Genomic DNA, 16,981 nt, shown 5'->3' with positions numbered 1-16,981 from the left:
ATCTATTTTCCCCAAAAAATACGGAATAGATATCGATATTGAAAACTTCTGCCTTTCTGCATTATTACTGATAATTCTACTGTTTCCATACAGTAATGGGCCAATACAATTGTCAGGATTGTTCTTCCCAGTATCCTTAAAACTCCTCCTTGTCGTTAACTCTGATGGTCATATGTTTCTCTTTGTGTTCCTTTTCTTCCTTTATCAGTTTCTATAGTTCCTAGCTTCTGATTTATATTCATTACTGTCAACGTTCCCTTTCTTCCATTATTATATATTTTTATTTTTTATATTTACCTTCACTTCCCCTCTAAACCAGGTCAATTTTTTAATCAATATGGCCTTCCTTGATTATGAGATTGTGACTTTTTGGGCCTCTAGTTAAGTGTTCTTAAACAATTCCCAAATATGATTTAGATTTTTCTGATTAAATTCTTCCTCTCAGTTGATCTGGCTCATAATTGTTTTCAACTTTGTGAAACTGGCCCTGTTAAAGCACCAAGCATATATATTACTGGTCTGGACTTTATTCTGCTTCCATATTGTAAATATGATCAAGTTATGATTGCTTGTACCTAAGCTACGATTAATTTTTAGTTCTGTGATCAGTTTCTCTTTATCTGTTAAGATTTGATCTAATCTAGAATTCCCCCATGTTGGATGCAACAGCTTTTCATTTAGCAAACTGTCATCTATAATATTTAGAAATTCCAAGGATACTTTAATACTGGCAGCATGAGATCTCCAGCATATGTCACTCAAATTGAAATCTCCCATGATCACGCAGCTTTTCCCCCCTACACATTATGGTTAGAGGCATAAGGAGCTGGTCATCCTGTTCCCTAGTGTGATTTGGTGGTGTGTAGCAAATGCCAACTAATACTCCATCTTGTGCTTTATGCATTAGGACATTGATTCATAGGCATTCAAGATCATTTTCTTTGGAGTTATGAGTGACTCAGGCTTGGTCTACACTAAACCCCCAAATCGAACTAAGGTACGCAACTTCAGCTACGTGAATAACGTAGCTGAAGTCGACGTGCCTTAGTTCGAACTTACTGCTGTCCAGACCCGACAGGCAGGCTCCCCCGTCGACTCCGCGTACTCCTCGCGGCGAGCAGGATTACCGGAGTCGCCGTCCAGACAAGACGCGATAAATCGAACCCAGAAGTTCGATTGCCTGCCGCCGAACCAGCGTGGTAAGTATAGACAAGCCCTCAGAAACCAATAATGCCATTTTTGACATAGAGTGCCACTTCCCTTTTGCCCACTCAATCCTTCCTAAATAGGTTATAACCACCGATTTTAATATTCCAGTCTTACACACCATCCCATCAGGTTTCAGTAACACCAACTAGATTGAATTTATACTCATAAATAAGCAATTCCAATTCAATCTTGTTTGTTATCCTGGTTCCTAGCACTGGGTGTATAGGCAATTAAAGAATTGTTTCTCTTCATATCCTCGGGTTCCTTCATTAATTTTGTTTTCAACATCTTGATTCTCTGCTAAATGAGTGCTCATATTTCCCTTGTTTTTACTCTCCCCTGTTGTTGTTAGTTTAATGCTCTCCTGACTACTCTAGCCAGACTACCCCTGAGGAGATTGGTTCCCCTTCTACTGGTGGAGGCGGTTCAAACTATACTGCTCCCTCTCCCTGTAGAAGGTCGACCAATGTACCATAAAACCAAAATCTCCCACCCTCCACCACTTATCTAGCTAGTGGTTCATTGCCAGAATCTTCTGCCTTCTGTCTTCCTTTGCTTGTGGGACAGGAAGGATCTCAGAGAAGATTGTTTCAAGTTTATTCTTCTTCAGGACACTTCCAAGTTCCCTGAAGTCATCTATTATCTGTGAGATGTCCCATGATGCCGTGTCATTAGTGTCGAAGTGAATCATCATGAATGGCTCCTTGACCATTGACTTCAGAAGCCTATCCAATCTTAGAGTGAGGTCTTGTGTTTTGGCTCCAGGAAGACAGCACACCGTCCTGTTATCCATCTGTCCCTTGCAGAATGATCTTTCAATTCTTCTGAGTACAAAATGTCCAACAACGATCATCAGTCTTTCTTGGACAGTTGGAGAACTCTTTGTGGATATGCTTGATTTTCGTACCGGTTGTCCTGTACATCTTTCCATTCCCTAGGACCAGCTGGATCTTAAGTTTAACTTCTATAGTTTCCATATGGAGGACCTGGAATTGATTGGAAACTTCTAGCTGTGTGGAATTTCTCCTGGTCATCATCTCTCTGGTGGCCTCAGTCTATTCATCTCATCTGTCTCCAGCTGTGAGGAATGCTGATGTGATTTCTTGCCTCTGGTGGTTATGAACTGTCAGGCCTCCTCCTCTGATTTCCTGTTTCCCTGACTTTTTGGTGATCAACAACTTTCTTCCTTGAACCTGGAAGGAAAGGCTCTCACACGCCTTCTCTCAACTCCGTCCAAAACTCTCCTGTTAGCTGCCTCCGTTCATGGCCTTTGAATTTGCCGAGCAAGTGACTTTTTATACCAGAGCTCCCTGCTTAGCTCAGCTCAGCTTCGTCCCCACCACCAGGGAGTGATTAACTACTCAGAGACTTCAAATAGCAGGGCTCCTCAGAGCTCTTAAAGAAACAGTTAAAATTCTTCTACTTTCAAAGTTTATCCTCCAGCTACCAGAGGTAGAAATATAATAATCTCAGTATGTTCAGGGGCGGCTCTATGTATTTTCCTGCCCCAAGCACGGCAGTCAGGCAGCTTTGGCGGCATGCCTGTGGGAGGTCCACTGGTCACGTGGATTCGGCGGCATGCCTGCAGGAGGTCCGCCGGTCCTGCGCCTTTGGCATACCCACCGCTGAATTGCTGCCGAAACTGCGGGACCGGCGGACCTCCCACAGGCATGCCGCCAAAGGCAGCCTGACTGCCGCCCTCATGGTGACCGGCAGACTGCCCCCCACAGCTTGCCGCCCCAGGCACACGCTTGGTGCACTGGTGCCTGGAACTGCCACTGAGTGTGTTTAACCAAGGAGGGGAAAGCTTGGGCATCTCTTGGGCTGCATGGAAAATGGTGGGTTTGAATGAACAACCCTTGCAAATGGGCTTAGCCCTCACCCACAAAATGGGAGCTGAAAAATGGATGGAATTGGCTGGAACACACAGTTAGCGAACACCATCAGTTTCCAGTAACTTCAATGGGAATTGAGGTCTCTTGGTGCCTTGCAGAACTTCTCACCAACTTGGAGGATTGAGCCGAAACTACAGCTAGCGTAGAAAAAACCCCTGATACTTGACAGCTAGCATAGAGTTACTTCTCAAAGTAGCTGCAAAGCATTGGTGTGTCACAGTCCTGGCTGCTATCACTCCAATTCTTCCCATAGCCAGGTTTGTGGTCCAATAGATCTGCAGTCTTGGATCCAATGTCCCATTCCCATGCTCCTGTAGAGTGGCCCAGTGCATACAAATGGCTGTGAAGTCTCCATTGCCTGCTCTCCAGTACAGTAGGAGAGCCCTGGCTATGCTGTGGTGTGTGTCTTTTTCTGTGGCTGAAGTGTGGTGACAGGATTTCACCCGACATAAATATCCCCTCTCCTCCGAAATATTCATCCCCTGAAATGCATTGATTTGGAACTGTAAGTTGCATTTCCGAGATTCTTGCAAAATTGTTTTTCAGACACTCTGAGCTGGATTTGACTTTGTTTTATTTGATTGGTCTTTGAGTAAACTATTAAACGTCTCATTTTATTTAGTGTGGCTTGAAGAGAATGGGGGGGATTGTTGGCATATGGAGCTCCCTATCGTTTTGAAATGAAGCAAAGCAAAATATTTTAAGACATTGTTACCATTTCATCCCCTGCAAACAGCTGAGAGAACTTCCAGCCAGGGTAGATTCTATCAATCTTATTTATAAACAAACCCACTATGAATATGCCTGCTCCTTGTGTGGATTTTGTCTTTAGTATCTTTAACAATTTAAAAAAGAGGATAAATACCATTTGTTTTGTAGATCTGATGATGATTTTACTGTTTAATCAACAAAGGCATAGTTTAGCTTTTCTCTTCTTAGAGCATACAGAGACTTTGTACCAGAGGTGTCACTATTTACAGTAACCAATGGAGACGGCTATCTAGGCTTTTCTGAGTTATAAACTCTGGAGATGTGGAGATCTGGCCAGAGTTTGGATTAACATAGGGCACCTAACGAACTGTATGGCAAATATTTTAGCAACAAGCAAAAGACTGTTTATTGAATAGTGTTTTAGGTGAGAAATTCTGCTCTACACCTGTTCATTATTTGAATGCCTTTCTTTTAGAAATCCAGCAAGGTGACTGATGAAATATGTGTGTATGAAAAACAGACTGCTTTGAAAGGAGATCCCAAAGATTTTCAAGGAGAAATTCAACTGATTATTTTATCTCTATGGTCTCACAGGGGATTTGATTTCTACTTTGTACACATGTGACATCAACTTTTTCTTTGACATGCACTAATGTATTGGTACCTGTCAAGGCAATTCAGTGCAGTCTAGCTTGTTTGAGGATTTAATCCCACAGAGGTACGTAATTTGAAAGACACTGAACTAGATTCTCATGTGGTCTGAATTGGCATAGCGCAGTTGAAGTCAATGGAGTTACACCAATTTAGACCAGCTAAAGATCTGACCCATTGTGTTTCTTCAAACCCATTGGTCCAAGCCTATTGTTAACCCAGATGAGACCTTGAACAAGGAAGTAGTATGTCCAGCTGCATTAGATGACAGAGAAAGCTGAAAAATGTAAAAAGGGTCAATATTTATTATTAGTATAAATTATCTGTATTATTAATATAAGGCTTACTTTCAATCTTTGAAAACCCTTTCTAGCTAATGAAACGCTGTAGTGAAAAAACTACCAGGAAAATGCATTTTGTTAACTTTAAAATTTCTTTAAAACTTTTCAATTAATTAATTAGTACCATTTTAATAACTTGCTGCTAACTTGTTGATCTGTGAGTCAGTGGAATGCTGATAGCCAGGGATGTGGTCATAGGATCCCAGCACTGGTGCATTCATTATGGCTACGTAAGGTATAATGCATACGGTAGCATTATGGGGTGCATGCCTAGCAGTGGCACTCACCTTCCTGGTTCTAGTTGGCACTCAGAGAAGAGCAAGGCCAGCCCAGAACAGACATGTCCTCTCTGTGATGTGCTGCCAGTACTTGCAGTGCCTTGCTCCTTTGCCCGTAGACAGCAAAAACAGCCACAGTATGACTGCCACCTGTGCAAAGGGTTCCCTGCAACCTTTCCCCACATCCAGCACATGTATGCAGCCATTATTTTTCTGCTTTATATTTGTAATGTGGGGACCAGGTTGCATTATACCCCCGATTTTCAAAAATAGGAAGGTTCCTTCACTGAAATGCATCCAACCCAATGCATTAGTAACTATGATCTGCTACGCTGCCAAGCTATTATTATGCTCGTGGAAAGGGTGATAAGATTATTGTACTGAAGTGTAATTTTACAAGAAGTGAATGTTTCTTATTGATTAATTATCTTGTGCTGTTGTGAAAAGAGAGTTTTCAAATGCTTCCGGGTGTGGTCCCCAAAACGCTTTCCCCATAGTCCCATTTCAGATGATGAAGCTACAGTAGAGGTAAGTATAATGCATGGGAATAAAGGTTTGTGAGATCAATTGATAGATGATAGCCTTGTAAAAAACAGGAGGGGAGAGGCATCATTTATAGAAGAATTAATATAATATTCAGACAATAATGTTGGTTATAATTAAACTTTCCAGGCACACAAAGAGATCAACCCCAGCCTCCAGTAATTCTGTCTCTTTTACAGGAATAATTGCATTGTTAAGTTAACTTGCTAATGGAAATGCTTGCAGTACTTACATTGGTGATACAAAAAAGAGCCACCAGGAAAGTGCCAAAGGAGACACCAAATGTGAAAAGCTTTCTGTGCCGCTTCAGTATTTGGAAATCATCTGCTAACCCAGTGATGACAGCTTCCATTCCACCCATCTAAGGAAAAGGAATACAGGAATCTAGTTTAGACAGTAATGACAGAGACATTTTACCCACAAACAAACAGAAGGGTATAAATAAGTTTGAGATTCATCTCTATTTCCTTTTGTGATTTCTAACATTGATTTTCTTCTCTTTATTTAAAAGTGTTATACCTTCTGTAAAATGTGCATATGATTTCACTCTGGATTATTCTTCCTTGTTGCTCATACTTGCACATAGTTGAAGTGTTAGAAATCAGAATAAATAGGTCTCAACTTCCCTCACCTGGTGGCTGCTGTTTTTATTGATAAGGAACAATAAAATGGAGAGCAGAGCTAAGCAATGTGGCAAATCAAACAACATTGTTACCTCTGTATACTGGGGCTAGAGAGACAACCCTTAGTGCTGAGAATTTTATGGTAACAAAAATTCTCGATAATACCATAGAAGAATTTTAGTTTGCCCTCTGGACATAACCACTATATGTTAGCCATTTTTTGCTGTTGGGAGAAATTGACTGTGGTAGCTGAAATATTTTCCAAGCTTTCATTGATCCTGCTATAGGGTACAGGTTCCTGATCATGAACTTTATGTCCTGCGCTGTAATGCAAATATTTTGGTTTTTTTTTTCATAGGGTTAGATCAGAATGAATCCAAGTCTCCTTCTCAGAGCCAGCCCTCAGTGTTTTGCTGCCCAGGTGGGAAAGTATTTTTGGCACTCCCCACACAGCTGAGCAACAAATAAATAAATAGCTAAGCAGTGGTTCCCCCCTCCCTCCCTCCCTCCCATGCCTGTCCTGCTGTTGCTTTGGTGATCCTGGCAGCTCATGTCCAGGGCAACCACCAGATCACCAACCCCTAAGGCCAACCCTGCTCCTGCTAGGGATGAACAAGCCATCTTAATTTCTTTAAGAATCGTGAGAGACTCGATATAGGATATTTCCTGCACATGGAAGAGAAATGTGGCAAATACTTGGGGGTTGGGTGAGAGGGGGAGGGCAGCAGGTTGGAGACAGCATCTCTGTTTCAAATCAATTGCTGAGAATAATCTCGGTAGTACCTGAATGATACACTTCAGAAACCAGAGGGCTGCAGAGGGAAGGGCAAACATTCTTTTAGCAAATCTGACACGCAAGAGTAAAATGTCAAAGCATAGTGTGGGGTTTTATCCATGTGACTTCTGTAAGCATCAACAGAAATTGTACAGTTAAATCTCGGTGCACTGCTTAAATATGGGTTAATATTTTTCCTGGTCACAAAGACTTACTACATGGCTACTTTGAGAGACTCAGAGAAGTTAGAAGTGGAAAAGTAGCCTTCAGATTCTCTACTCCATCCTATTCATTCAGGACTGCTTCCTAATCTAGTGCTTTGTTCATCCCTGTTGTTAATGTCCTATGTAGAGATGGTTGCATGCTGAAAAGAACATTACAGACATTCATTCTAATTCCTAATCCTTTTAATTTGCTGTCACTAACACGTTCATGAGGAAGTTTCTCTTTCCATAAACATTTGGGGGCATTCCAGAAAACTCTCTCCATATGTCAATAAGGGGTTTTGTACATGAACAAGGGTATTGATGCATTATTTCTCTATTTTTTTAATTTCAGTTTCTAATCAGGGATAAGCAACAATACCACATGTCCTAGGTGACCGAGCTCACAGCATGTAGAGTGGGTAAGCAAGGGAAACAGTCTGCAAACAACCCCACAGTTGCTTGCATAAAACCAGTAAATAATTATGAGCGGCAGCAGCTTGATGTGGCTTTGATGTAGCTGTGGTGGTGCATAGAATGGAATTAATCTTGAACCGTCCCCTGGAAGACTTCTTCTTTCGGCAAGAGTCAGCATGGGTGTGGGATGGGGTGCCTATCCCACACAAGCCTGACTAGAGAGAAAAGGGCCAATTAACCCTGTGACAGGCTGCACCTGGAGGAGAGTCAGGGCTGATAAGCTTTTAGCTGATGATGAAGCCCAGCTGGGCAAGGAGAAGGCTAAGCTGCTATAAAACCGGGAAGTAGAGAGCAAGAAGGGGGCTGCAGTACAGAAGGCCTGCAGTCACTCTTTGGGGTTACAGAAGGAAGGAGCAAACCAGGGGGAGAATAGAAGCCCTGAGACCCTGGGCCTGAGGGAAGGGTGTACCTAGAGATGGGTGAAGAAGGAGCCTGATAGAGGCGAAGCAGGAAGCAGACCAGGGAAACAGCAGAAAGGTTTAGGATATTGCAGACCTTGGCTGGGGAAGTGGCACAGACTGGACAATGGAACAGAAGACTGCCTGGGGCAGTCATTTAATGGGACTTTGATACCCTGGAAGGACAAAATGATAGTAACCTGGCTGGAGGGCCAAGCCATGAAGAGGGAGTGACTCCAGAAAAAGAGTGTGAGATTATGGGGCAAGAAACTGAAGGAGGGGGCATCAGACTGGGTGTGAGCTCATCCCCAGATGGGCCACAAGGACACTACGCAGCAGTGAGCAGAGCACCTCATGACAGGGAGGATTTAGGATTCTTAAATCCCTCAAAATTGCATCTTCCAACCTCCTTCATTCATGGTCGGCCTTGTGTTCTGCTTCCTTCAGCCTCACCTCTAAAAACTTCTGTAAAACCATACATTCTTCTGCACATGACCCCACCATTGCAGTGTCATCTTGTTCTCAACTTGTGCAAGATTGCAGCTGGCCAGGATTATCTAAATATCTCCTTGTTTTTGACAAAAATCAAACCAATGGATGTTAAGAGTCCACTGTAACTTCTGACACTGAAAACTGTTTAGTTTCCTCTCCTCAGCTGTTTTAATGGCCATGTTTGTGCTCCATGTAGCAGGATGATGAAACCAAAGCTCTGCATGTCTCTATAAAATGAATGACTTGCTGATGGTGCATGTAGATGGCAATGACATTGAATGGGGTAAATACTTTTATATGTCTGGCTAGTCAATTGAAACAGGAGGTTCTATAACCGAAGGAGTCACACACTGGATTGAAGTATCAGGGGGTAGCCGTGTTAGTCTGTATCTACAAAAACAAGCAGGAGTCTGGTGGCACCTTAAAGACTAACAGATTTATTTGGGCATAAGCTTTCGTGAGTAAAAACCTCACTGTCTTCCCTCAGTGGCATGTCAATGTCTTCAAAGGCCTGTGACTGGGTGGTTGGATGTCACTAAGATATAAGTGTTCAGTGCAGTAGTGTTGACAACTCCCCTTCCCTTCTCCTGTGAGAAAATAATTCTGAACAGCAAATAAATAGGCAAACATCCAAGCTAATCAAGAACAAGAAAATGCTAGATTTACCACAGTTTATCCACTTTGAATAATTTGACCTCTTCCACTGAAAAATTATTATTCTACAATTTAAGGTGCCGACGCTTCAAGTATTTACACATGTGCTTTACCATGGTAAAGTTAAACAAGTCCCTAAATGTTTGCAAGATTGGGCCTAGTAGAGCTCAACCTATAATATACAACCTAGATTTTACTTTTCTTAATTTTGACTCATTATTACTGATCATTCTTGCCACCCTAATCTACTCTTCTCCTTCCTTCATGTTTGTTTACAGTACAAATAGGTCCAGACTGGAACCCCAGATCTGACTTTATCTCAAGTTTTTAGAATAAGATTCCAGAGTCTCAATTTTACAACTTGATCTAATCGCTAACAGGCCTGAAGTGAAATCCAGAATTCAAAGAGTTGGAAAGAGTTCAGAGCTGGAGCTGAACTTCACAGCTCAGACCCCTTCTAGAATATGTCCTTCAAATACTTGCAGATGACTATCAAAGCTCCTTTGTGTGATCTCTTCTTTTTCCCCCCAGCTTTGTTCCCTCTCTTGTCTCTGTTTTTCCTTCCATTTCTATTTTTGAAAATGAGTTAACTTTCTTCTTGGCAATTTTTATTTTAGAATAGTAAAAATATCCTTATGAACATGAATAGACTGATCAGAGTTCTGTTCTTTAAAGATCCTATTTACTTTTCCCAGAAGAAAATTAGCTTTTATGTTAAGTAGAAAAGGAAATCTTGATGCCTCTTTGGGAAGAACAAGGTGGTACAAGTGCTGTTAGGGTACTTAGAATATTTCATCTAGGGTTGAAGTTTCTGTTATCTTTTTTTATCCCAAGACAATATACTTTCACTTTGTAGACAGCACAAATACTCCCCCTTCATGCTGAATGAAGTTCAGACACTAAATCTAAAACTGAATTTAACTGTAAAATGAGGCAACCTATCTTAGTGCTCATTTTTTACCATTCCTAAATATCTATTATCTTTCAGCATACAGATTACATTGTTGCCTTTTGCCAAGACACCGAACAAACACAAATTAATAGTGTAAATGAAATTGATTTTTAAAAAAGTATCACAATGAGACTATTGTTGTAAGGAAAGTATCTTAATACAGTTCCATATGATAGGAAATCAAAGCTATAATTAGATGCTATCCTCAGCCTTTGTGTCATAAGTATCATTTAGGAAGTTGTGGGAAGTAGAAATCTCTGATACAAAATAGTACTGAACCATAGGCAGGCAATTCAGCATCTTGTTCCTACGTTTTTTTCCAAGTTCATTTTTAGGCTCGGAGTGTGCTGCTGTAGAAATGAATGGTAAAATTCTCATTAGCTTCAGTGATGCAGTGTCATCGCTTTAAAGTGTAATAACTTTTGCTGCTTGAGCCCAACCCAGAATCATAAACTAGTTGGCCCTCTCAAGCCTTTTGCGCACTGTGAATCTGTGACTAAACAAACTGCTGTGTGCAATGCTATATGGCATACTGGCCTTAACTCTGAAAACAGATACACTGAGAGCACAGCATGTGGCTTCTGAAACCTAGTGGAATCAGACGGGTGCCTCCGTACTTATTACCAGAGAATGTTACTAAAGGAAAAATGACAGGCATGGAAGATACGCACGGAACTGTCAATGCCCAGTGTGAGAAGCATTATGAAGAACACCACTGCCCAAAATGTTGATCCCGAAAGGGTTGAAATGGCTTCTGGATAAAGGATGAAAACTAATCCAGCTCCTGAAAAGCAAGAGGAAAGAAAAACTCATTTCTGCATGGAGGCTTTTGTTAAATGTTTAAAGCTATAAAAAGGTTCATGAAAATAAGATTTGACCTCCCTAGATTCTTATATTGGTGTCCCTCACCATAGTATTTGAACAACTTAGACTCGTAGACTTTAAGGCCAGAAGGGATCATTGTGATCATCTAGTCTGACCTCCTTCATGTTGCAGGCCACAGAACCTCACCCATCCCTCCCACTCCTATAATAGACCCATAATCTGTGGCTGAGTTACTGACGTCCTCAAATCGTGATTTAGAGATTTCAAGTTACAGAGAATCCACCATTTACACTAGTTTAAACTTGCAAGTGACCCATGCCCCATTCTGCAGAGAAAGATGAACCCCACCCCCCAGAGTCTCTGCCAATCTGTCCCAGGGGAAAATTTCTTCCTGATCTCAAATATGGTGATCAGTTAGATCTTGAGCATGTGTTCAAGACCTACCAGCCAGACACCTGTGAAAGAATTCTCTGTAATAACTCAGAGCCCTCCCCATCTATTGTCCTATCACTAGCTGTAGGAGATATTTGCTGCTAGCAGTTGCACGTCGGCTACATGTGACTGTAGATAGTCTCATCCTACCATCCCCTCCATAAATTTGTCATGCTCAGTCTTGAAGCCAGTTAGATTTTTGAAGCCAGTCTCAGGCCCAGATGCACAAAAGTACTTAGGCGTTGCAACTACAGAATCAGTCTCACACTCTATCTAGCCCAATTAATATTTAATTATTTAATTTTTTAAAATGCAAAATGGAATCCATTCAACAAGAGAGACTGAAAGAGAGACACATCCGAATATCCCTGAGTGCAGTGGCTACAGCACTCACTCAAACTCCTTCAAATCCCTTGCCCTTACCAAGAAGAGGAAGGAATTGAATCAGGATCTCCCATATCCCAGGTGAATACCTTAACCCCTGGCTAAATGTTATAAGGGAGGCCACCTCCTCCCACTCACTTCACAGCCATTTTGTGTGGAGTTGGGTGTCCCTAGTCTCTGTTTGCCAGAAGCTGGGAATGGGCAACAGGGGATGGATCACTTGATGATTACCTGTTCATTCCCTCTGGGGCACCTGGCACGTGGTCTGACCCAGTAGGGCAGTAACTTATGGAACTAGCCAGTAGACTTGTCTCAGTAGATTATGTATGTGTTCAGTACCGACCTGACCCTTTAAAGTGTTACGTGCTTCCAGCCAGGGGCCAAGCACCCTCAACTCACTAGAGCTTGGACCACTCAACACCTTGCATGGGCTCCAATTCAACAATGTGCTTAAGCCTGTGCCTGCCTTGAAGCACTTGAGTGGTGCCCTTCAGGTCACAACTCACATACGCAAAGTCAGCATGTGCCTAAGGTGCGTCTGCAGTGCTTCCCATTGTGAGCAGACAGACACATGACAGCTCTGCCTGAGCTAGTTCATTCAAAATAGCAGTGTTGCCAGGGGTAGCACAAGCAGCAGCTCAGGTTACCAGCCTGAGTACGTTCTTGGGCAGCTCGCCCAAACCACCACCTGTGCTCCATCCAGCTACACTGCTATCTTGAGAGTCTTAGCTCAAGCAAAGCCAGTGTGTCTGTCTATTCACACTGAGAAGCACGCTCCCAACTGCAGTGTGAACGTACCCTAAGTAGCTTTCTGAATCAGGGCCACATCTGGGTCCATTGTAGGTGGGCTTCTTTGTCTTGTTTAGTTTGAAATGAACATAAACAAATGTGCAGGGCAGCACTGGAGAAGGTGGTTAATTTTTCAATAAATCTGGAGTAAAATGAACTTCCTACCTTCAGTGGCTACATCTTCAATTTTTACTTTGTGCTCATGAGCCATGTAGCCCAGTATAGAGAAAATTGCAAATCCTGATATGAAGCTTGTGACACAGTTGATTGTACTAGTCAGCAAAGCATCCCTAATATGAGACAGAGAGAAGAACAATTGAGTGCAAAACAGTTTAGGAAATAGGTAGAAATTGTGTTCTGATGATGATAAAATTCTGGTGGAAAAGAGAAACATGCCAATTAAGTAATCATCCTGATGATCAAAGGCTTACACGAGCATATTGTGCTGGGAGAGACCCACTGTTATTTCCTAAATTGTTTTGAAATTAATCTGTGTTCAAAAATTTTAAAAAACTATATTAAATTGTAAGATGGTCTTAGCTGGCAGCAATAACGGAACAGGGAAGTAACCAGAAGTGAACAAAAGGCTACATGGGGAAATGAATACTAGCAAATACCAATCCATACCTATAAACTCTTGTGAATGTTTTCAGACAACATCAGGCATGCATAGGGTAACCAGATGTCCCGATTTTATAGGGACAGTCCCGATTTTTGGGTCTTTTTCTTATATAGGCTCTTATTACCCCCACACCCTCTGTCTTGATTTTTCACACTTGCTGTCTGGTCACCCTAAGTATGCATTTTAGTGAACTTTGATGCCATTTTCAAGGTATTGCATAGAATCTGTTCATCAATCCTTCCAGTTAAGCAGGCATTTCAGTTAAAATGCATGGAAAGACCTCATCTGGCTCCCACTGAAATCAATGGCAAAACTCCCATGGACATCAGTGAGATTGGAATCTGACCCAACCATCATCATTGTATAATATAAAGAGGTAACCATCAGTTCAGTCATGAATCTGACAAACATGCTGATAACTTTATTATTAATCTGCTATTGTTTTAGATCAATGACAGGACCCGCAAAGGAAAATCCAGATTCAGCCCTGGGGTAAGCAGACAACCCTCCTTTGAATTCAATGGAGTTATGTAGATTTATGTCAAAATTAAATCTGGCCACCGTTGTCAGCATTAATTTGGAATGTCAGCCCCATCCTAATGTACGTATTACAACTGGTCATGTGATTTTGAAGTTCAAAATGTCATTGAACATTTTTTGTTGACATTCCAAATGTTTACAAAAAGAGGAGATTGCTCCTCCCCACCCGCCCCATTTTGCACTAGCTCTAGCATTTATTTGTGGTGCGAAGAAAGTGATAATAATTTGTTAGATATTTCATGAGTCAGAGGCTGGCAATGTTTCCCCCTTTCCTCCCCATTGTTAAATATCAGTAACAGCAAGATGTTATAAACCTCATTGTCTTTTGCAAAGCTGTCATCTTCATAATGACACCCGCAAATATACCTCACAGGCTGTTCGCTGTAAACTATTCTGTTCAAATTTTCTCTAGCAAATCCGTCCGTGATAGACTTTTTTTTTTTTTTAAAGTTTAGCCAGCTCTTCAATGTAACATTATGGTAATACACTCCCCTAGAGCACCGGAGAAAGTTCCACCTCAGCATGATAATTCCCCAGAAATGTGAATGTTTGATGTTTAGTGGCATCGGGGAGCCAGCTGCAGCAGGATCGGTCTAGCAACACACTGGGCATAGCTGACCCTAGCAGGAGCTGCCCTGCCTCATTGACTGTACTTCCTGACTGGTGGGGATGGCAGAGCTAAGCTACGCCTTGGCCGAGTAGTGGCCAGAGTGCTTGACGCTGCATCCTGTGCCTTTTCTCTCTTTGCTCCCACCCAGCCTGTGCCTGCCCATGCCCAGCCTCCTCTTGTGCCCACTTCAGTTCCAGCCCTGACCCCCATCTCAGCTCCCCGACCGTGTCTCCAGCTAGCCCATTGGCTCTGGCATTCGTCTTCTGATCCCTGTGTCTGACCCTTGGCTCTGCTCCCATCTATGTCCATGGCTGTCCTTTGGCATTGATCCTTGACTCCAGTTTGGCTCTGTGCTAAGTCCCAGACCACGCAACCCCTATGACTCCGACTGTTAGGCCCAACTGCCCACGTCCTGGTCATGATCCTGACAAGTGGTATAAAGACAAGCCTTATGAAAAATGTAAGTAATATGATTCATTGGCTGTAGTCATGTCATGAACTCCATTCCACAGAAGATTGTTCAATGCTTTCAGCCTTAAGTATGAAATACCCAGGCTTCATGGGCCCCTGGTTAAAATCAAACAAACCACAACAGGGTTGTCGAAATAGATCTGTTTTAGAAGTAGATATAATGAGTTCCATACAGTCGACTGTTGGAGAAGACCTTTAAAACTGAGGTCCGGTCTCCAGTGTGTGGACACCACTCATACCGTAGTGCTTTTGTTAATGACAGAGTTTGCCTTAGCCAGAGTTTCCACATCTGTCACATTTAATTACCTCACTGCACCCCAGACTTGACTGGGTTGCTGTAGAGTAGTGTGTACATAAGAGGAAGGACTAACTCACACTATATACTTGTAAAATTCTTTGGACTCCTTTAGGACAAAAGTTGCTAAGTATCTGTGAAAAATTATGGCCAAGGTCCTCATTACCATTTCCCTCAATTACAGAACACTCACATGCAAGTAGCTTTTTCCTTGTGCATGATCAACCGCACGTTACCCCTTTCAAGTGACAGATTTACATGCAAACTATAGAAGTTGACAAAATGCTGTGATTCTGGCTCTCATTTGCCACTGCGTTGCCCCAGGTTTACCCCTGCGTAACTATTGATTTCAATGGAGTTCCACTGACACAAAACAATCGGGGTAATGTAGTGGCGAATCATGCCTTTTATTTGGAAATACAATGCTAGTTTCAATTTGTTTCGTTCCACTTCCGTAAAGCATTGCCCATGTAATAAAGATGTCACTGACATACTCCACAGTATTTTTTCCAAAGAATGGATTCATTTAAGTGTCAATTGTCTTTGAATGGAAACTTGTTTATAGGATTAAAGATAAAACATAATATTTTTGAAACACTGCAGATCACTCTACAATACAGCAAGAGTGATGCCGGTAAACAACATAAGACAAGTGTAATAAGCTCAGCACAGTTTAATGTAATTTTGGGTATTGCCTCAAGGCATTTTTTTTTAAGTTCCAGAGTGTATTTCTTTTTCTGTTTCCTGGCAAATTTACTCAGGATACAGAATAAAACAATTATGTAGGAAACGTCTTAAAGCCAGGCTTCCTAGAAATCTGTAAGATTAATGTTAACCTAATTGCAGAATGCAATGATTGCCACTTTGGAGAATAGCTATTATTACAGGTGTCATTTTTACTACAGCATTACCCACATTAATGTCACCTAACATGAAACCCACTTGTGAATCTAAAGTTACAGCGGGCTTGGTCCAAAGCTCCTTGAAATCAATTGGAGTCTCTCCGTGCACTTCGGATCAAGCCCTGTGTTCAGCAAACTAAAATCTATATAAAAAGAACAGGAGTACTTGTGGCCCCATAGAGTAACAAATTTATTTCAACATAAGTTTTCGGGGCTACAGCTCACTTCTTCGGATGCATAGAATGGAACTCACAGACAGAAGATATTATACATACAGAGAACATGAAAAGGTGGAAGTACGCCCATGAAAGCTTATGCTGAAATAAATTTGTTAGTCTCTAAGGTGCCACAAGTACTCCTGTTCTTTTTGCTGATACAGACTAACACGGCTGCTCCTTTGAAACCTGTCATAAAATCTATATAGTCTGTTCTAGACTGCTATAGCTGTGTTTGTTAAAAGCATGGTAGGTGCCCATTTCCCTCTTTATGGTAATATATACTACTATATTCCTGCAAACATTAGATATTTCTAAGCCAGGCTTACCATTAAAGTGTCACAGGTGTCTGTGCAAGCCCTTTTGGTGAGACCTGTGACTGGCCCAGGCAGGGAATAAGGACTCCCTTATACCCCTGGTGCATATTAGGTTGTAATGATCAGTTCCACTGGCTAAATAAATAATAATAAATAATAATAAATAATAATAAATAATAGAGTATACCTGTTACCTGTATAACATACTATTATATAAAACAGATACATTTTATTATATCATAGGTATATTATATAGGATAACATTTATATATATATAAAAATCAGAAGTAAAAAAAAAAATCCAAAGCTAACATGAAAATAGAGTTCTTGAATTGTGAAATATGTATCAAGAAATAAATACATAAAAAATTAGATTA

General features: G+C 41.5%; 1 protein-coding gene across 2 annotated transcripts in view; it reads right to left on the bottom strand.

Annotated features, from left to right (window-relative positions):
• Positions 1-16,981, bottom strand: part of SLC6A2 (solute carrier family 6 member 2) — a 105,395-nt gene that overhangs the window by 36,898 nt on the left and 51,516 nt on the right. For both annotated transcript variants that reach the window (XM_034788775.1, XM_034788774.1), the window contains exons 7-9: positions 12,798-12,922; positions 10,874-10,986; positions 5,861-5,989 (exon numbers count right to left, since the gene is read on the bottom strand). In XM_034788775.1, coding sequence (XP_034644666.1) covers positions 5,861-5,989; positions 10,874-10,986; positions 12,798-12,922 — 367 coding nt within the window. The remainder of the gene's footprint in view (positions 1-5,860; positions 5,990-10,873; positions 10,987-12,797; positions 12,923-16,981) is intronic.

Source organism: Trachemys scripta, chromosome 13, assembly GCF_013100865.1.
Source record: "Trachemys scripta elegans isolate TJP31775 chromosome 13, CAS_Tse_1.0, whole genome shotgun sequence".
In the NCBI taxonomy this organism is placed as follows: Eukaryota; Metazoa; Chordata; order Testudines; family Emydidae; genus Trachemys; species Trachemys scripta.
The sequence above is the reverse complement of the archived record's forward strand: the minus strand, read 5'-3'. Positions and strand labels throughout refer to the sequence as shown.